At 31.8% G+C, this 22,216-nt stretch overlaps 2 protein-coding genes across 3 annotated transcripts in view; one reads left to right on the forward strand and one right to left on the reverse strand.

Moving 5' to 3' along the window:
• LOC140446860 (heme A synthase COX15) overlaps nucleotides 1-21,962 on the reverse strand; it is a 31,385-nt gene extending 9,423 nt beyond the window's left edge. Inside the window, exons 1-4 of the mRNA XM_072539437.1 lie at nucleotides 21,739-21,962; nucleotides 21,554-21,683; nucleotides 20,570-20,702; nucleotides 97-283 (exon numbers count right to left, since the gene is read on the reverse strand). Of these exons, the coding sequence (XP_072395538.1) occupies nucleotides 97-283; nucleotides 20,570-20,702; nucleotides 21,554-21,683; nucleotides 21,739-21,894 (606 nt within the window). The 5' untranslated portion in view covers nucleotides 21,895-21,962. The remainder of the gene's footprint in view (nucleotides 1-96; nucleotides 284-20,569; nucleotides 20,703-21,553; nucleotides 21,684-21,738) is intronic.
• Tektin-C (Tektin C) lies at nucleotides 2,016-17,210 on the forward strand. Of its 2 annotated transcripts, XM_072539435.1 has the most exons (5): nucleotides 2,016-2,439; nucleotides 8,066-8,299; nucleotides 9,370-9,571; nucleotides 15,972-16,236; nucleotides 16,749-17,208. In XM_072539435.1, the coding sequence occupies exons 1-5, from the start codon at nucleotides 2,134-2,136 to the stop codon at nucleotides 17,008-17,010; spliced, it is 1,269 nt and encodes a 422-aa protein (XP_072395536.1). In that variant the 5' UTR covers nucleotides 2,016-2,133; the 3' UTR covers nucleotides 17,011-17,208. The 2 variants fall into 2 exon arrangements, with proteins under 2 accessions (XP_072395536.1, XP_072395537.1); XM_072539436.1 differs by lacking the exon at nucleotides 8,066-8,299 and having other exon boundaries at nucleotides 16,749-17,210.
• Nucleotides 21,963-22,216: the final 254 nt, after the last annotated feature.

Raw genomic sequence — 22,216 nt, forward strand, 5'->3', positions numbered from 1 at the left:
ACGCAAATTGAAACCTTGCATAGAGTGGAAGAAAAAGATGCTATATTATAAATATACAAAAATAAATAAAGTATACTTTTCATCAAATTATCTTACCTGTGCTCCAATTAAAGTTCCAAATGCCAAAATCCTTTTTTTCATGCCGGGACTGAGTCTGCCCCTGGTCCAAAAATAAGCTGCTGGGATTAAAAACATTGCTCCTATGGCTCGACCCCACTGTCTATGCGTATACTCCATAAACCAAATAAATTTAAACTCCTTCAATGTCATTTCTTTGTTTTTTCTAAAAATAAAATATAATTATCAGTAATTAAGACTGCTGAGAATTCTGAGAAATGGTAAGTTTTAACGATAACACTGTTGTCAAGTTGTAATATAGATAATATATCAATTTCTATATTAATACTTCAGATATAGTCAAATAGTCATTGAATAGCATTCACGTTATAGGGTTTAAAGTTTAATAAAATCTTTGAAAACCAACCTTTAAATTTTTGGGCGTCCATTTCTTCATGATATAGATTGGTTTTCTAGGATTTGAAGAATAATAAGACGTTATCCAAACCCGCCGTAGGGGAATTAGGGGGAAGCCCAGGGGTAAAAGTGGTAAACTTTTTTGCATCTTTTTTTGGGTCCCAAAATTAAAAATCTCGGCAAAATTCAGGTTGTTCGTATGATTTTTAGGGGTATTTTCGTCTCTTGACGACTGGAGTAAAGAGTTCTTCGTCGAGTTTCAGTTTTTTCTACAGACCTATCCGACTTACCTTCACGTTCGTTAAATTGTTTTAGAATTCTGTGAAGACTTTCCGTAGACACTTCTGCAGGGTATCTGCAAGCCGCTTATACGTATTTCAACCTCTTTAGGTCTCATCAGAACGACATATGCAGTTGCTCTGAATCGAAACAAAATCTCTCCCGTCATGGGACAATAATTATAAAAATAATTATTAAGAGACGTACAACGCCATCTAATAACAACACTAGGAATTCTAAGATTTTCTACATGGCGAAACTAAATTCAAATCTTTACTACTGTGCTTTCTAAAACTTTCAAAGCAGACAGATTGATGAATTACGTATAAGCGGCTTGCAGATGTCCTGCAATCGAAATTAAATCTTATACCGTCTTTTTGTTTTAGTTCTTCACTCTGTTTCGAGTACCAGAAACTAAAATTCACTAAGAATTTTTACCGTGATGAACGACATGAGGAATGCAAATTATAGATTCCCTTGCCGACTAATTCATCAAGCTGTCTATTTTGCAAGTTTTAGAAAGGACAGTGGTAAAGATTTGAATTTAGTTTCGCCATGTAGGAAAGCTTAGAATTCCTAGTGTTGATATTTTCATTCCTTTCAACGAAGTCCACAATACACGTTGTATATAATTTTTTCACCTTCCGAAAAATTTTGTCGACGACGTTTCCTTTGACTGTTTTCGCCTTCTATATTTGTCAGAACTCTATAAAAACACATTAACCGCTTCGGATTAACTATGGTACGGATGTATTTCAGTAATAGCAAAAGCAAAGTCGTTATTAATAAACCAGTTGTTGAGAAACAACATAATAGGAATTCCCAAATAATTAAAAAAAGTGAAATTGTGTTTGAGAGAAAACTAAAGCATCTATTGTTTTATGGTTAAATGTAAAGTTTGAGTATTGATAAAATCAATGGTTTATTAAATGACATTGAAATTTTTAATCCTATAAATTTTCTTTTTAATCTGAAATATAGAACCCCTCAGCGTCAAATTATTGTTGATAATCTTACAATTTTTATTCTCCGTCTACAATTTATATGCCGACATTTTTTAAATACACTATCCGTATAAAATAGATTGAACAATAAATCTTATATATTAACTGATGGCAATAATTGTCAAGGTTAATTTTGGAGAATTTGCTCGTCATGAAATTATGCCAGCCCTCTATTTATAATAAATAAAGTAAAAACCAAGATGCCTAATCCTTTAAAAATAAATTATTAAAAATATATGGTAAATAAATTCTTCCATGACAACAAAACACTTGTAAGATGTGACACTACTGACAACCGCCTTCAAAATATTGATCAAACAATACCTTCAAACCAATTTGGTTATATTTAAACGCTGCTTTAATTTTCATACCAAAAATGAATTCCTCGCAGCGATTTAATCAACGGAGACAAACCAATTTGTATCATCAATCGTTGGTGGTTATCCCGCCTCCTCCGTCAAAGTTCAGTCTCAGCGAATGGCATTTGAATAACATTTTCAGAGATAGAATTTGTTTAGATCAGCAGAAGTTGGCGGATTCTGTTATAGCTGAAAATGATAGAGCTATCGATGAAGTCCAGGACAGAACAGATTTAAATAAAAGAGAAGTTGATCATCATTTAAAAGAAAAACTTATTGATGTCGAATTTATCCAGTCAGAAATCGAGAAGCAAAGAAAAGAGGTAAAGAAATAATTTTTCTTTTTTACTTGATACAACTGACGTTTAAACTGTCCATTTACGAAACGTGGTTTAAAATTCAGGATTTGGTCTAGAAACAAGATCCCGAACAAGTTTTTTGGCACTCAAAATTAAAATATGTGAGATATATGTCTTTCGGGATATTGGTATCTAAATTTTAAAGATAGAGGTCTTCTTCATTATATACCGTGCTTGTTTTCAAGTGTGTGCTATCGTATTAACAACCTGATGAAATGTTTCTCGATCGGCAGCTAGATGAAACAATTCCTCGACCTTTCGACCTGTCTATTGTCATATATCTATTATCAGTGTCTATCTATATGTTACGCAACCAGGGCAATTGTTTTCTTCCAACCCAGCGTTTTCCTTCGATTTAATCCATGATCAATAACTGCTATTTCGTCGCTATTGCTTGACATGACGATTGTTCTTGTAATATTCTTATAGAGCGTTTCACGTTAAGAAAATAACATTAGGCTTATGGAGATCAGTGTTGCCAAAACTGTCAGGCATGCGGTTTACTAGATTGTCGATATATTTTTCGAATTTCCATTTTCAATTAACATTTAACTGTAAAGTCAGAATAACAACGGAAGAACCACAAAGCCTTATTATCATTATGTAGTCTCAGAGAACGACATAAAATCGCTGACATGCGCACACCGTATTATTTTAAGTTGCAATTAGTAATTAGATATTCCGCATTCCAAGCGGTCCGTTTATTTGCTTTTAAATCTTTAATAGCCGGCAAAGTGCATGATTTAACTAAGCAATATTTTCTACTGATTTCTATGATTCATGGTATATGATATTCTTACCGAAAAACAAATAAACTGTCGTTACTATAATTAAAAAAAGATAAAATAAAATAATCTTTTGTAAATACTATTTATTTAATTAAAATCATTTTCCCTACTTTTCATCTCTTTTTCGAATGGACACTTTTGGTCAATTACGGTAAAAAACAATTATTTAATTCATGTCTGTGAAAACGAAAATACAAATTATACAACGCTGAATCGTGTTTGTGTTCATCGTGGCATCGCTGCGCTTGTATCGTCCATAAGATACATGGCCCTATCTCCGCAATGTTATTTTCTTAACGTGGAACGCTGTATAGCAATCTTTAATATAGTGGTTTTCCAGTGCCGCCTAATCGTTAATTCGCCTTTTTGGGACAATTTCTTATTTCAGGACAATTTCCTATTTCAAGGGCGTGCCCTTATTCTCTTCTCAATTCGTCCACCCGAATCTGTTGACAAACAAGAGAGGGACTGCATATTCCGGCGGTCAGTCGATAAGATAAGGGAGGGTTAGGATATGCTTGTTTAATGGCGGCAATACTCCCCGTCAACCATCTCCCTACGGAGGTTGGCAATCATAATGGCTTTTTTTTAATTTTTAAACTTGCTGCTCTAAACAAATCAATCGATCTGAATTGATACCAATCATGTAAATTCTTCAACAAAGAATTATGTCTTCGGCCTACAAATCTTTCTTGAATTTTTCCCTGTAATATGAGTCTCAAAATTTCATATTTTGGTCCCTTTAACACGTGGCCTAGGTATCCCAGTTTTCTTGTTTGTATAATAGTGATTAGTTCTGTTTCTCTACCAACTTTCTCCAATACTTTTTTATTTGTAATTATTACAGTCCATAATATTTTTAATACTCTACGGTATAACCAGATTTCGAAAGACTCGATTCTTTTTAAATTGCATTTTTTTAATGTACAAGTCTCAGCTCCATATGTTAATATTGAAAATATATAACATCAAATAGTACTTAGTCTGATTTCCAAATTAAGATTTTTGCGCTTTAAGAGTGGCTTTATTAGTATAAATTCTGATCTGGCAATCTCTATTCGCTTGTGTATTTCTGCAAGTATGATCATTGGTTTCATTGATCAAAGTTCCAATGCTTGTCCAGCATACTATTTTGAAGGCCATCCACTATCCGCCACCTGTGATTCCGCTGATAGCCTACAGCTCAGCCTCAGCTGAACTAGATAGGGGTAGAAGAGTGCAAATACCTATCAGAAAGAATTATTCGTCTTCTTCATGTGTCATATCCTCTAAGAAGGTTGGCAATCATCAAGTAAATACGCTTCTTGGATGTTACTGCTCTAAACAGTTCAATGGAACCACATCTAAACAACATACTCAAATGATTCAACCACGCATATTGTAACTTTTTAACAATTGTAATGGTATTCACCACTTTCCTTTCTTTTCCCATCCTTCTCAACACTTCGGCATTTCTGACACAATCCAACTTATTCTTAACATTCTTCTGTAGGTCCATAACTCGAATTCTTTCCATTTGTGTGTAATACATTTCTTTAAAATCCACGCTTCCATACCTTATAATTAAATAGAAAAAACATAGCATCTTAAGAGTCTTATGTTTAAAGGCATTGTGATGCATCTACTAGAGAGAGCTTTCTTCATTTTGTTAAATATACTTCTTGATTATCCTATTCTTGACCTACATCTTCCGTGTTTATAGTTCCCAGATATTTATATTTTTGAACTTTCTTTATTTGCTCACCATGAAGTCTTAGATTCGCTTAACTTTGTTGTCCCTTTGTGATTACCATAAATAGTGTCTTTTTTATATTTAGGGACAATCCGTTATCCTCGCTGACTTATACTACTGTATCGATCATTTGTTGCAGATCCTTTAGACCAGGGGTTCCCAACCCTTGGAGCGTGAGAATATATCAGGGGGGCGCGACACAAGTAGAAAATTAAATTAAATTAAGTCTTTCTAAAATGCTAAATTAACCATGATTTCTATAAAATTAAAACAAACCTCTGTAACATCTGACTTTACACATAAATTTGAAATCGAATTTCGATTGGAATCAAGCGTTTCCAAGCACTGTCCCTCTCCTTCCCACCCTCCATCAGACGCAGGCCAGCTAACGCTAACCGCAGCTAATCAATTGTGACTCAGTGTTTGAGATTGAGATACCTCGGCCTAGCCTGCACGTAATTTTGCATTATAAAAGCGTACGTGTTGTGAAATTTTAATTGTCGTAGTTAACTTTCATTGATTTCGTTGATTTGAGTGAGAGAAGTTATTGTAGTCAAGATGAGCTCAGCAAAGAAACGCATGTATAATGATAATTATATTAAATATGGGTTTATTCGTATGCGTAAAGATAATGTCGAACATCCTCAGTGTGCAATTTGCTATGAAGTATTAAGCAATGATGCAATGAGACCTAATCGACTTGAAAGACATTTGTCATTCAAACATAACTCTTTTAAGGACAAACCAAAGAAATTTTTTGCTACAAAATCTGAAAATTTAAAACGCATGAAGTTGGATAGTACTGGTTCTACGGCCCATTCATCTGAAAAAGTGCTTGAAGCTTCATATGAGCTATCACTTCTGATTGCTAAAGAAAAGAAGAGCCATATTATTGGACAGACGCTTGTTAAACCGTGTTTGTTAAAGGCAGCTGATATTATTCTTGGAACGCAGAGTAAGCAAAAGTTATCTCAAATACCTCTTTCTGACAAAACATTGATGATATGGCCGAAGATATACAAAAAAAGGTAGTTAATTCAGTAAAACAGCTAGACGAGAGTACAGACATAGCACAATGTTCTCAGTTCATTTATTGTTTATGTTCGATATATTGAAAACGAAAGAATAAAAGACGAGCTACTCTTTTCTACAGAGTTGGAGACCACGACAAAAGCTATTTATGTTATGAAAGCAGTGTCAGACTTTTTTGATAAACATGAACTCTCTTAGCAAAAACTGATCGGTGTATGTACGGATGGCGCGACTTCAATGCTTGGTTCTCACTCAGCATTTGTACAATTAGTAAGAGAGAAAAATGCTGATATGACTGAGATACATTGTGTTATACATCAACAAGCCTTGGCAGCAAAAATTCTTTCAAATGAACTGAATGCTGTCTTAAAGTTGTGTATTAAAGTAATGAATTACATAAAAAACCAGTGCGTTGAATACTCGACTGTTTAAAGCTCTTTGTGAAAATTAAGGGAGTGATCACAAAACACTGCTATTTCATACAAAAGTACGATGGCTCTCAAAAGTAAACATGTTGGCAAGATTATTTGACCTTCGACCTTCGAGATGAAGTAATCACCTTCTTGGAACAGCAAAAGCAAAATGAACTAAGAGTGGCCTTCAAAAAACATTGTACCCAAGTAATATTGGCTTATTTGTCAGACATCTTTGACTCATTGAACAGCCTTAATTAATAATTTTTGTATTTTATAAAAACTGATATTATTTTATCTTATGGCAGTATAAATAAATGTTTTGTTTTCTATGTACTACTTATTTGTTTTTTTTTTGTTCCTAGGCCCATACAATTTATTGTTAAGGGGTGGGGGGCGCGAGACTCTTTCATTTCAACAAAAGTGGGCGTGGTACAAAAAAGTTGGGAACCCCTGCTCTAGACTTTCAGCTATTATGCTGTTAATGTTAATGGGCCGTTCATTTACTTTTATATGAAAATAAAATACCTTTGAATTACACTGGCCAGCTTTGGAGACCTGGACAAAGAAGTGAGAGACCAAGTACAAAAAGCAAATAGACTGGAAGGATGCCTTAATAACACTGTATGGCGAAACCTACATATTAATACTGAGATGAAGTCAAGAATGCATAAAGCCAGTATAAGACCAATGATGACATATGCATCAGAAGCAAGACCCGACACAGCCACAACGCAAAGACTACTAGAAACAGCAGCAGAGATGAGAGTACTGAGAAGAATTACAGGAAATACGTTGAGAGATCGAAAGAGGAATGAATACATGAGAAGAAAAATTTAATCAAATTTTAGCATATTTATATACATCTATGCCATATTTATTTTTAAGCCGTCGTCTGCGAGTTACTCCACCATAGTTTGAAATTCCTCAGATGTGCGTGGTGACACTCTAAATATTATTGGCTTGCTGTCTCCATTGGCTTCGATCATGTGCCATATGGACGGCTTCATGTAGCGATTTTCCCACCAAAGACTTCATTTGATCTACCCATCGTGTTGGAGATCTTCCTCTTGGTCTTCGGCTTTCTACCTTTCCTTCTATTACCAATAGTTCCATGGTCCCCGTTCTTCTAGCTATGTGACCGAAGTAAATTAGGTATGCTCGGTTTACTTTTTTTAATAGCCTATCTTTTATATGAAGCTCTTCCAGAACTGACAGGTTGGTTCTATGTTCTGTCCAGGACACACGTAGAATTCTTCTATAGACCCACATTTCGAAGGTTTCGATCTTATTCCTATCCTTATACATGCGGTCAGATCAGAGTAAAACAGAGTATTAATAGTAGTATTTTTTGAAAGACCAAATGATTAGGAGGCCCTCCAGCAAAAGTTGGAAGGATGATGTCGAGCAGATTTGTCTAGAATTCGGATACAATGATGCAAAATGGAAGCACAAGATCCTAAAAGAAGGATGAAAAGTGGATGCGGCTAAGATTTAGATTTTCTAATATATGTCGGTAATCGATAAAGATAAAAAAATCGTTAAATAATTTTACACAGCCAAATTATTACAGAATACCAAATGACTACAAGAATGACATGAGTTCCATTTATAATATTTCACAGGTATGCAACGAAGAAGAAAATCTTCAAACATACATGGAGAGAATAAAAGACTGTTTGGAAGCATGCCAAAAGAACGGTTTGGAAATTGTAAGAAAATGTATCATTTTACGAGAAGGAAGAATAGGAATCGATTTGTGTTTCGACGATGTTGATAAGGAATTAAGAAAAGAATTATCTGTTCTAGACGGGGGTATCAGTTTGTTACAGAGAACTTTGGAAGAATCCAATGAACAGGTAACGTATAATAATTTATAATGCTTCTCTTATTCTTCGGCTTCTTCCCAATATAAGTTTGGCCGTTTTCGGAACAGCACTCTATTCTCCCAGTCGTCTTCTCTGAGGTCTCTATCTATCATAGCATTTCCAATGTATGTCTTCCATCTTGTAGCAGGTTTTCCTCTCCGTCTTTTTCCCGGCGGGTGCCAGTCCAATATCCTTTTCGACCACCTGTGCTCTGGCATTCTCTGTCCATGTCCGTACCAGTGCTAGGCTATGTTTTACAACTTTTTGTAATTGAGCATTCCAATTTCATTCTCTTCCATATTTCCTCTGTTCTTATTCTATTCTCTTTGGTGATTTGTAGACATCTTCTCATAACTTCCAATTCAACTGTTTATTTTAATTTATTCTTGTGTTGTTCAATAACCATCACTTCGTTTGCCACTTTGTTCAGTTTTTCCTTTAGGTGTTGATACATTTCTGTTGGGGCTCACTCTTCGTTCATCTGTAGCAAATGCTGTAGCCTATTCTGATATAGTTTTCGAATACTAAATTATTGTAGAAGTTCTACTTTATGCCTCGTATTTGCAATTTTTTGCATCTCCTCATTTCTCTGGTTATTGTCTTTTTGTCGTCTTCCCATGTATATGAATTTCCCTAATACTAATCGGTGGTTACTTGCACATTCTGATATTACTGTTTTGCTGGCTTTTCTTACTATTATTAAATCAATAATTGATCTTTGGTTTTTACTAGGTTCCTCCCATGAGTATCTATGAATGTTTTTATACTGAAATCTGTGATGGTTATGGTCAAATCGTATTCTTCACATATTTCAATTAGCTAACTTCCATTGTCGTTTCTAATATTTAATTGTTTCATTGGTGACACTTTAAAAGGGAGTTTAAGTATATAAATGATTAATAGCGGTAATGAAATATGGCTCTGAAAAGATGTAAAGTTTTATAAAATTTTGTTATTTTTTATCAAGAATTTATAGAAACTCGTGAAAAGTTAACTAAAGCGATACAATATCTTATGCCGGATTTTACTGTAGAAATTTTTATTAAAAATTTTCGTTTAAGATTCGACGACTGAGATCGACATTTTACTTCATGGATCGAGATTTGACAGACAAAAGCACAACCCATAAAATCGATCTTCTGAATAGTTCACTTACGAACACGAGTCTGAACCTGAGTATATACCACGGTTTCACTCCATTGGATCCTGCTAATATCACTCTTCAAGAATGGGAAAAATTTACAGCCGATAGCATAGCTAAAGGTATATTATTAACGGAATCAATAATTTAACTAATTTAGTGTTTATTAATTATTTTCGTTTGTTTACACGTTATACTGTACTTATAGTAAAATATTATTTTTCTATAGTAGAAGCCACAATTAGAATAAAGTGCAGGTAAGATAGGCAATGTATTTCTTACGGGAGAACGGTCGACCACGTTGCCGGTTTGCCCCGAGCGGCGCAACAGGAACGGATTTAAGAATCATAGCACTGGAATATACGCGCACACAACAATTGCCTACGGTTGTATAAAAGACTATCATTTTATTGTTTCAACTAACGCATGATTCAATCATCGATGTATAAATAAGAGAGCTACATTGTCGAACTAAACAGTAACATGAAGAAATATACTATAAAAAAAATTAAAATATATCAAAAACTCATTGTCGATAGCTTATCTATATTTATTAATTTTTGATAGCTTCCATTGTAAACACATTATTTGGGAAATAAATATTATAAAGTCATTAGGAGAAGCGAATCAGTTTTAATCCCCATTGTCCTGTTAAGCCCCTATTTTAATTATAGCAACGATAGTTTATTTATTTTTTGGTGAGAATACCATATGCCATTAATCATGGAAATCAGTAGAAAATATTTGTTAGCTAAATCATGCATTTTGCCGGCTATTAAAGATAATCAATTAAACGGACCACTTTGCATATATCTAATTACTAATTGCAACTTAAAATAATACGGTGTGCGTATATCAGCGATTTTATGTCGTTCTCTGACTACATAATGATAATAAGGCTTTGCGGTTCTTTAGTAGTTATTGTGACTTTAGAGTTAAATGTTAATTGAAAATGGAAATTCAAAAATTAAGCCAAGGGAATATCTTGGACATCAGTGCAAAACAAATTGCTTTAAATGTATTTAATTATCATCTAAATTTATGAAGTGGCGAAAGTGTTAGAAGTTTAACCGATAAAGTAAGTGCTACGACGGGAGTAACTTTTAGTACTATTTCTAAAATACGCAAAGAAACTGCGGAAGGAGGACTAGGGCCCATAAAAAACGTACCAAAAGTAGAGTGAACAGCAGAAAGTTCACTTACGATGCAGTAGTTCGTACGCAGCTACGTGCCATCGTGCATAGTTTTTTCTTTAAAAATTTACCGCCGAGATTGAACAAAGTTTGTGCACTGGTTAAAAAAGACATAAAATTTAGCAAACATGGGACGCACAACAATGTGAAGAATACTCCATGAAATGAACTTTGTTTTTTGCAAACGAGGAGTAAAGTCAAGCATGATTGAACGGCCCGATATTCTAAAATGGAGGCATCAGTATTTGCGTGAGATAAAAAAATTCGTTCTCAAGGACACACCGTCGTTTATTTGGACGAAACTTGAGTGAATGTTGGACATAGTGTCTTCAAAGAATGGAAGTACCTCTCAGTGACTTCAACAGGGATGCATTTGTTAAGGGGTTATGCGAGTAGCGAATTGGGCTTTTTAGGTGTTGCTTTTTGGCTTTTAGCTAAAGAAACTCAGCGGACTATCATGATGAGATGGATGGTATTATATTTGAACAATGGTTTAAGGAAAAGCTGCTTCCTAATCTTCCATAGAAAACTGGATTATATATATATATATATATATATATATATATATATATATATATATATATATATATATATATATATATATATATATATATATGTATATATATATATATATATATATCTATATATATATATATATATATATATATATATATATATATAATATATATATATATATATCTATATATATATATATATATATATATATATATATATATATATATATATATATATATATATATATATATAATATATATATATATATATATATATATATATATAAACCGTAAATTCTACACTTTAAAATATTACGATTTAAGCCAAATTGCTTTAATAAAATGTTGATATTAACAAAGATACAGGGTGTTAAAGTGCAAATTTAAAATTCTATTTTTCGCTATAACTTTCATGTTTGTAAAGATTTATGCATAAAAATTTACAACTGGGTACTTTTAAATATGAGAAATTATAATTTGATGCACACTTTGATGTAGCTGATAGAGGGCGCCACATATGCCACTATGTGGCATAAATTTGCACTTAACTTTTTTGTTGTTTGAGTTACCTGTATTTTTGATAAAAAATCTTAAAGATACATTATTTTAACAAAAAAAAGGTATACTCCTTAATAACCTCAAAACTTGACAGTTTTCGTGATAATCGCATTTTACAAATCAGCTGCATAATTCTGATTTAAGGCAATTACTCCAGGCAACGAAGGAAAAATAGACAAAAACATTAATAAATCTAAATTTTGGTATAAAATACCTTTAACTAAAGTTAATAGTTAACGAAATATTAAATAAAATAAATATATCAGCAGGATAATTAATAATAGGATTTGACAAAAACAGAATAATAGGATTTTACATCAAAAATTTTACGTTTTATGTTAAATTAAAGTCATAATCAAAACATTTTGTTTACAAACCAAATTAAGAAATAGTTAAACTAAATAACATAACTTTTTGTCAAAGTAAGTGTTCCATATGCCCACCATTTTCTTAAATTCATTTGTCAATATATTACATAAAAGATCATCTCATGTTAAATAGCATCATTGGTTCTAAAGAAACTGCTGCAGTATTTATTTCTTCCCATAGTTGGTTGAGAATGTTTATGGGATTCTTATAGACACGTTGTATTAATACGCCCCATACACTAAAATCAAGCGGATTAAATTCTGGGCTACGTGGTGGCTATAATCTATAATGGATGAATATATTCTTTTGGATACATATCCAAACCTTATGGTATATTATGGAACTATATCTTATTTGTGGCAGAGGTTAAATAATGTGTTAAACTGTGATGTATTTGATTCATGGGTTAGTTATATAAACACGGAATAACCTATCGATGTCATTACTTATTTATATGATTACGTTACAGCTTACGAGTAACTATAATCTCGAACAAATGGTCTGTTATGATTAACTAACGAACTGATATTATGCTGAACTAAATTACCTGTGTGTTTACTATATTTATAACAATATCGGTTATTAGTCCAACGATGATGTTTTTGTAAAAATGCTGAGTCTTTAAGGTTAGATTGGTAGAAAAAGTATTATGAAACAAGACACATATATGTTATTAAATCCCTGGCTTTAGTTTCTAATTGTCCTAATAAAAATGGTTAAATAATTCACGTAATGAATGATAAGTATTATTTTAGAATTTTTTATAAATTACATAATTATATCAATATCTCACCACATTGCAAAGGAATATGAGTGCCACGATCATTCCAACGTTCAGAACAGTTATATTTAAGTATGTTTTCACTACCTTCTATCTAGAATGTGGTGGTGTACCATCTTACATAAACCACATATTTTGTGTTTTCAGCATTTTACAATAGGGAAAAAGTAATACAACTCTAGTAGGTATAGAAACTTAAGAAGCGATAGAAAAGGGAAATTGTAAACATGATGACGGCCAACGTCTGAATACGGACACGGCACCTAAAGAAGAAGATGAAGAATATTTTCAGAAGACATTTAGCAGCCATAACAAAAATTTTGTAATGTTACATTATCATCTTTGAGTTGTTGTAATAAGAATAAACTGTGAATTATGCTTATCTACAGGTATTCAGTGCTTCACCGCACAAATATTACAACTAAGAATTATTATGCAGCTGACTTATAAAATGCGAATATCTCGAAAACGGTTAAATTTTGAGGGTATCAACAAGTATACCTTTTCTTTGTAAAAATAATGTATCTTTATTATTTTTTAACACAAATAGAGCTATCTTTAAGAACAAAAAAGTTAAGCGCAAATCTATGTGACACATGTGGCATATGTGGCGCCCTCTACCAGCTACATTAAAGTTTGTATAAAATTATAATTTATCCCACTTTAAAGCATCCAATTATAAATTTTTGTCCAAAAATATTTACAAACGTAAAAGTTATAGCGAAAAATAAAATTTTAAATTTCCACTTTAACACCCTGTATCTTTCTTAATATCAACATTTTATTAAAGCAAGTTGGCTTAAATCGTAATATTTTAAAGTGTAGAATTTACGGTTTTCGTTTGTACAATTACTTAAGGACCACCCTGTATATATATATATATATATATATATATATATATATATATATATATATATATATATATATATATATATATATATATATATATATATATATATATATATATATATATATATATATATATATATTGGGCCCAACACCGAAAGGTACAAATGGGTCTACTGATTAAGTAAGTAAGTAAGTATATATATAAACTTTGGACTATATATATATATATATATATATATATATATATATATATATATATATATATATATATATATTTATATATATATATATATACATCATGGAGCCGTTGCCAGTATCTGTCGCTAATTTCAAACAGGGTATGACTCTTAGTGTGCAAGTAAAACGTGTGGTGTTAAATCTATTAAACTATCATCTGAACTTAAAAAATGGTGACAGCTTGAATATTATTGTGGAAAAATTTCGAAAATGTGCGGTGTGAGTGTTTCCAAAATTTATGACATCCGCCAAGAGACCCAGCAAAGCGAACTGAAACTGGTACAAAAAAAGGAAGAAAAACAGTTTCCAGTCCAATTCACGTAAGAATACTCGAGGGAGTAAAATGTCGAATAAGTAAAATTGTCCATGATTTTTTTTTAAACATACCACCAACCGTCGACAGCATAATACACAGAGTGAAGGTTGATGAGGACCTACCAGCTTTTTCAAAAACCACATTTCGTAGGCTACTAAATGACATGGGTTTTGAAGATGGTAAAAGGGGTCGAGATTCGATAATGATGGAAAGAAGGATAATGTATACCTTGTTTATACCGATGAGTCTTGGACTAGCGTCGGTGCTTCAGTCAAAAAGCAAGAGAAAACTTCTTCAGGCTGGAAGCGAAACTGGTTTTGTGGCATGGGCCGAATTAACTTTCTTATCCAAGAAGGAAACCGCTGATTACCACGACGAAATAGATGGGGATATATATGAAGAATGGTTTGAGAAGACGTTAATTACAAACTAGCCGAAAGACAGAAAAACCGTTGTCATTTTGGATAACGCGTCATACCACTTCCGCAAATTTGATTTCCCGAAAAAATTTTGGAACAAAAGGCAAATCAAGAATAAGCTAATCGAAAATAACATTTTCTTCGAGGAAGATTACCTAAAAAGTGAATTACTGGATACTGCGGCCGCATTTAGAGACGAGTACAAGTACAAAATTGAAACAATTGCGATAAAATATGGCGTTAAGATTTTGAGACTGCCGCCTTACCATTGGAGTCAAGTGAAAAGGTATGTGGCTTCAACCAACGTCGATTTTAAAGAAAAAACGGTAGAACGGTTAATAAAAAAAGCTTACCAACGCGAATTTAAAGATCAGCGACATAATTACGTTAACCAATAGTTAATATAGGAGATGATTCAGAGGATGAGAACGATTTAGAGATAGAATGCGATTAGTATTAATTAATGAGAAATATTTCAGATTTAATGCTAATTTGTTTTTTTTTTAGTACTGTATGTACAGTAGGTACATTTCAGTTATGATCTTCTTGTGTATTTTATGTATATATATATATATATATATATATATATATATATATATATATATATATATATATATATATATATATATATATATATCGTGGTTATAGGGTAAACTACTTGCATTTTTTAATATATATGTATATAAGTATTTACGAGGTACCTAATAGATATTTTATGTATACAGGCATTGTTTATAAAAATAATAAGTTTTTTTTTGTTTATTTTCTTATTTAACTCAGTTAAATTAATGAGTGAAGATTTTTGAAATGAAGCGCATACGGTCCTGATTTCTCAGTTTATCGTCAAACTACCACATACCTAAAATACCACTGTGACGACATGAGCAACATCGCTACGCGCCGTAAGACCAACACTGCATTGATTACTTCAACTTTGTTCACAGCTACTCTCATAAGCTGGTTAGACGAGCAATTAAGCCACTCTCTGATATTGCACAACCATGACATTTGTCGCCTTCCAATGTACGCTTTCCTAAAACCTATCCCAGCATGATATTTTGCAGAAGCTGGTTGGAAGTAATATAAAAAGACAGAAATTCGACCACATTGCCTCACAAATATATAATAGCAAAAGTGGAACCCAAATCAAAACATCAACAATAATTTCAAGAACTCTGTGATAACTTACTTTTTATGAAATTTATGTCAGAATAACATCCACTTAAAATTAGTCACCCTACCATAAGTACATACTATTATTTTAAAATAAACATTACTTTTCCAGCTGCAAAAGAAATTGCGTGTGCCAGACAGCTGCGGTCTTATGTAGACATTTTATTAAAACAAGCTATTGACGACATGGACATGCAATGTAATGCTACAAATAATGCTTTTAGAAGAAGAATAGAAGAACTGAAGCACATTAAAACAAGACTGGAAATCCAGCATTCCGAAATTATGAGACAGGCCAATGAAATGACTAGAAGTATTACCAAACTTGAAAAAGCTCTAGTTGAAAAAGAAGGATACATGGCTCTAGCACACACCAGGTAATTAGATTAATTTTACTAGAAAAGGTTATGAAATAATATATGTAACTTAAATATTTATGTATTATAGTTTTAAATAAAATTCGGGTAAAAATGCCAATATTTTGGATTAAAAAAAAATTAACTTCCTAAATGTTGATGCATCAAAGTTATTTTAAATGTTTATAAGCTTAATTTTGTTTATAAGTCTTGATTCATTGCTGGAATATCCTCAGATCCCAGATTTTGTACATTCTGTCTAACTTTGAAATAAGTTTATTGGTTACTTAATAATAATATGTATATAAAACATATAACTACTTGTAAAATACATTACTTAAGTATGAAGATTATCTTATGAATGGGGTTGACTACAAAAGATTACAGATTTTGTCAATTTATTTTTATGTATTGTAAATATATATATATATATATATATATATATATATATATATATATATATATATATATATATATATATATATATATATATATATATATATATTATATATAATCTCTGCATTTCATTTTAGGTTAGGTCATCGAGCCCAGAGACCAGGAGTAGAACTCTGTAAGGATTTAGTCGAAATTGCTCTTGTTAACGAGGTTTCAGAATTAAGAGGTAATTGTGCCACATTACAACAGAAATTGGCAGAATCGCAAGCTTCCCTACGCTATCTCTTAAAAACGCAGATACAACTAGAAGAGGACATCAATATAAAGACAAATTCTTTAAAAATTGATGAAGTAGACTGCATGAGTCTGAGACAAGGAATGGACTATCATAGTTTTTAAAAGCCATATAATTTATTGTGATTATATTTACTTGTGTTTGTATTTACACGTTTGCTTAAAATTATATCCAGTGCACATGCAAAAATACCTAAACAGTTATCAATGTAAAATTTACAGTATGAAATTTACGTTTATCAATAAAAATTTAATTTAATTTTATCTAGAGGCAAATTTATCAATAAATTAGTTGTCAAAATTAACTACAAGTTTGTTAGAAAGTCTATTCCTGATCATTTTTCCAAAGAATGTGTGTTTTTACAAATGTGTTCGTAATGTGGTGTGCCAATTGTGTAGGCTGTCAAATAAGAATCTGGGATAGCTTGTTGCAAGGAGAATCCATACTATTGCAAATTTATATAATGTACACTTAAACATCCTATACTTTGTTTCGTTAAGAAAATAACATTGCGCTTATGGAGATCAGTGTTGCCAAAACTCTCAAGTGTTGCTATTAGATTGTCCATATATGATTCATTCTAATCAGAGCCGTATTAAGCACTGTGTAGGTGTAGTTTATTAATTTCATTAAAAAAAGGATATGTATAGTTGAATACAAAATAATGCATTATAAATACTTGTTTCTTTAATTAAAGGATATAGGTATGTAATTATTATAGGTCTAATAAAAATAGTTAAATTTTACTATTGTTTAACATGACATATTTATTAACGCTTTAGATAAGATGTAACTAAAAAAAAAGTCCACCTTTAATTTTATTTCCATGTAAGTAATAATAACAATTACATACATAAAAATTTTTCCTTGTATAGGTACAGGGTGAATCACCACTAACGGAACGGAAGATTACAGCGAAAGAGTAAAAAAATTTTAAATTATTAATTTGTAAGTTGATAAAAGCTACCTTTTAAAATTATTTTGAAATATACAGGGTGTCCCAATAAATTTCGGCGTATCAAAGGTATATTGTATCTTGTTATTCTTCTTACTCTTTATAAGCAATCCTGCTTGTTCATTGGCCGATTGATACTTCTATGGAAGGTTGTCACTACATCTTTTGGGAGATCGGCAGATACTTCTTCTACCGATTAATGATTTATCTCTTGCTATTTTGATCACGCGTATCTTCCCCATTCTGCTTATGTGGTTATTCTATTTTTTTTTTTTTTCTATTAAGTGTCCATTCATTTAAATACGTTACATATATATATATATATATATATATATATATATATATATATATATATATATATATATATATATATATATATATATATATATATATATATATGTTATATTATATGAAATTTTGCACTATTACCCAATTTTCACTTTTGCCGGACTATTATTTACAGACTTTTCGGATTTGGCACTTTGTGTCCACCAATTTGCACACTTTTATATAATTTACTCATTGCATATTAACATCATTTTCATCTTCTCTATCATCGCTATCACTTTCATTACTGTCACTGTCTTCCGTCACATTTATTACCACAGGATTAATATCGTCCATCAACCCGTTAATAACTCAAAAATTTTGCTCTTCCTTACTAGCAAGTTTACAATAGTTTTTCCAGTTATCCACTGTTACTACACCAAATGCATTTCTTATTAATTGTTCCACGCCAAAGCGTGCGGTCTTAAACTCTGTGTTGTATGGGGCAATATGTCTTTTGACTTGACTTCATACCATTTCAATTGGATTTAACTCACAATGGTATGGAGATAGTCTCAGAATGGCAACATTTTTCTCTTTGCACATCTCATCGATTTTATATTTTATGTATTTTTCTTTGTATGTGTTTACGACTTCCATGAGCTCTGACTTTAAATAATCTTCTTCAAAAAAGGTATCTTTCTCCAGCAACCATGTCTTAATTTGATATTTATTGAAGGCTTGTGTCGGAATCACTTCTCTCCTCGAATGGTTCGTAGCGTTGTCCATCACCACAACAGTTTTCTCTGGAAGATTAGGAAGCAGCTTTTCCTTAAACCATTGTTTAAATATAAGACCATCCATCTCATCATGATAGCCCGCTGAGTTTTTTTTAGCTAAACACCAAAAAGCAGCACCTTCTACAGAGCCCAATTCGCTACCTGCAATCACTATAACAAATCGGGGGCCTCGTTGTGTCGGCTGTTTTTGGTCTATTGACAACTCCTTAACAAACACATCCCTGGTTGAAGTCACTGAGAGGTCCTTCCATTCTTTGGAAACACTATGTCCAACATTCACCCAAGTTTCATCCAAATAAACGACAGTGTATTCTTAAGAACGAAATTTTTTATCTCACGCAAATACTGATGCCTCCATTTTAGAATATCGGGCCGTTCAATCATGCTTGACTTTACTCTTCCTTTGCAAAAAAATAAAGTTCATTTCATGGAGTATTCTCCACATTTTTGTGCGTGACATGTTTCCTAAATCTTTGTCTTTTTTAATCAGTGCAAAACATTTGTTCAATGTCGGCGGTAAATTTTTAAAGAAAAAACTATGCACGATGGCACGTAGCCGCGTATGAACTACTGCATCCTAAGTGAACTTTCTGCTGTTCACTCTACTGTTGGTATGTTTTCTTGTTTTTTTTTTATGGGCCTTGCGTATTTTAGAAATATGTAGTACTAAAACTTACTCCCGTCGTAGCACTTACTTTATCAGTTAAACTTCTAACAGTTTCACCACTTCATAAATTTAGATGATAATTAAATACATTTAAAGCAATTTGTTTTGCACGGATGTCCAAGATATTCCGTTGGCTTAATTTTTGATGTACTATTTTCAATTAACATTTAACTTTAAAGTCAGAATAACTACTAAAGAACCACAAAGCCTTATTATCATTATGTAGCCAGAGAGCCAGAGAGACATACACACACCATATTATTTTAAGATGCAATTAGTAATTAGATATATTCATTCCAATGGATAGCTGGACAACCGCGCTACACAAAGCGGTCCGTTTAATTGCTTATCTTTAATAGCCGGCAAAATGCATGATTTAGCTAAGCAATATTTTCTACTGATTTCCATGATTCATGGCATATGGTATTCTCACCGAAAAACAAATAAACTGTCTTTACTATAATTAAAATAATATAAAATAAAATTATCTTTTGTAAATATTATTTATTTAATTAAAATCATGTTCCCTACTTTTCATCTCTTGTTTCAAATGGGCACTTTTGGTCAATTACGTTAAAAAACATTAATTTTAATTCATGTCTGTAGAAACGAAAATACAAATAATACAACACTGACTCGTGCTTGTGTTCATCGTGGCATTGCCGCGCTTCTATCGTCTATAAGAAATACATAGCCCTATCTCCACAATGTTATTTTCTTAACATGGAATGCTGTATAAGGAGTTTCGAGAAAAAAAAATTATTATTTTTACAAGTTTAACTTGTTATTTTTTGAAACTCCAACCAAATATAATTATTCACTTCCTCTCATTAGAGATTATAACGAATATAGTGGAGATAATAAACAAGTATATATGAAAAAATGACTAAATTAAGCAATATTTTACAGCAACTATTTTGTAAATGGCTGCAAACTAGTTTTTCCATAAAAAAGAATATTATTACAATACTTACATTTTAAATTCTGGATACTGCTTGTATCTCTCAAACTCCTCTTGCCATTCTACTTCAGTTCTTGGCATTTTTTCACCTAATAATTTCCATGTAACCATCGACAGTCCTGATTCTGTAAGTCGTGTAACACCACCTGCAAATTTCATCTGAGTGTAAATAGAGACAAAACAGGTACAATAATTATCAAATGGGGCAAATCCAGTAGTTCAAATTGAACAGAGCAGTTTCTGAGCTGGAAGGTTGTGCCTTGACAATATATTCTGAATTACACAAAACAGACTATAAAAAAGACTATACTAAATAACACCTTGTTTTTGTTGATTTAGAAAAAGAACTATGAATAATATAAGTACTACTTACAAAATTAGAGTTCTGAAAATTTTCTTGAGCCAAATTTACACTAAATATATTTACATCCATAAAAATATAAATTATTAGTGTAATTAGGCCAAGAACATCAGAAAATAAAAATAATTTTTTTTAATGATACTTTGCTAATTATAATAAAGTTTACTTAAAGAAGGAAAATGAAAAGTAGAAGAAAACAAAACAGAAAAATCTAAATATACACAAGTTGTAAAATAACCTGACTTGAACTGCAACAGAAAGGTGAACTACACTAGAATTTTCCTTTGGTTAGTGACACAACCATGATTCTCATTTGATACTAGCCAGTGTAGCCTACACTCGAAAGTGCTACACTAGAAAGCAAAGGAACAGACCTAATATATGTTTAACAAAAGCATGTGACATGTAAAATGCACTCCAGATGAGACAAATAATTATTCACAAAGCAGGATGGATAAAACACAAAAGTTGAGGGTATCAAAAACACAATATCCCAATAGAATATATCTTTATTAGTATCACAGTTATAATTATATAAATTTTATATCATTACTTATTACTTAACAGTTTTTTTGATAACCTCTTCTAATACAATACATATACTAACTAAAACAACATAATAAACAATAGTACTACCTAACACAACAGCTACAAAGACCATTCCACTGCATGTCAATAGCCAGTAACCCACAGCCTTTTGGCCTTTTGAAACACTTGAGCTTAATTTAACTGCAACTGTTCCACTTCCTCGTAAGAAACTAGATAGCTAAAAACAAAAATATCGTTTAAAAATATAGTTTGTGATTGTTGGATGTACTTACAAGCATGTTTCTAGAAAAAGGTTGGGGTTTTAAAAAAGATTTGTTATACAATCTATGTTGACCATTTCTCACTAGGCTATTGGTATTAACTTTAAACAACTGTTTTGCTGTAGGAATTAATGATGAAGAACGACAATATCTAGATAAACTTATCATTTCGGTGTATTTATTTTTAAAACTTATTTGATATATCTGACGTCTGTCATCAGGACTTCAGGATTTCAGGTTGTTTTTTACTTCTTGTTACTGGTCTCTTGCTGCTCAGCGTATCCAGGCATTAATAGGCCTTGTTTGTAACAAAATAGAACTTTTGATTTTTGATCAATAAGTATTCAAAATAACCATTATATTTGTAAATAATAATTAAAATACTTTAATTTAAAATACGTTTAATATTAAAAATATAAGTATCCAGAACTACTTTCACAGAATTCGCGATTGAAAACAAAGTATCTGACCTCTGGCGGAATAAATGTAA

The sequence above is a fragment of the Diabrotica undecimpunctata genome, chromosome 7 (assembly GCF_040954645.1).
Source record: "Diabrotica undecimpunctata isolate CICGRU chromosome 7, icDiaUnde3, whole genome shotgun sequence".
Lineage (NCBI taxonomy): Eukaryota > Metazoa > Arthropoda > Insecta > Coleoptera > Chrysomelidae > Diabrotica > Diabrotica undecimpunctata.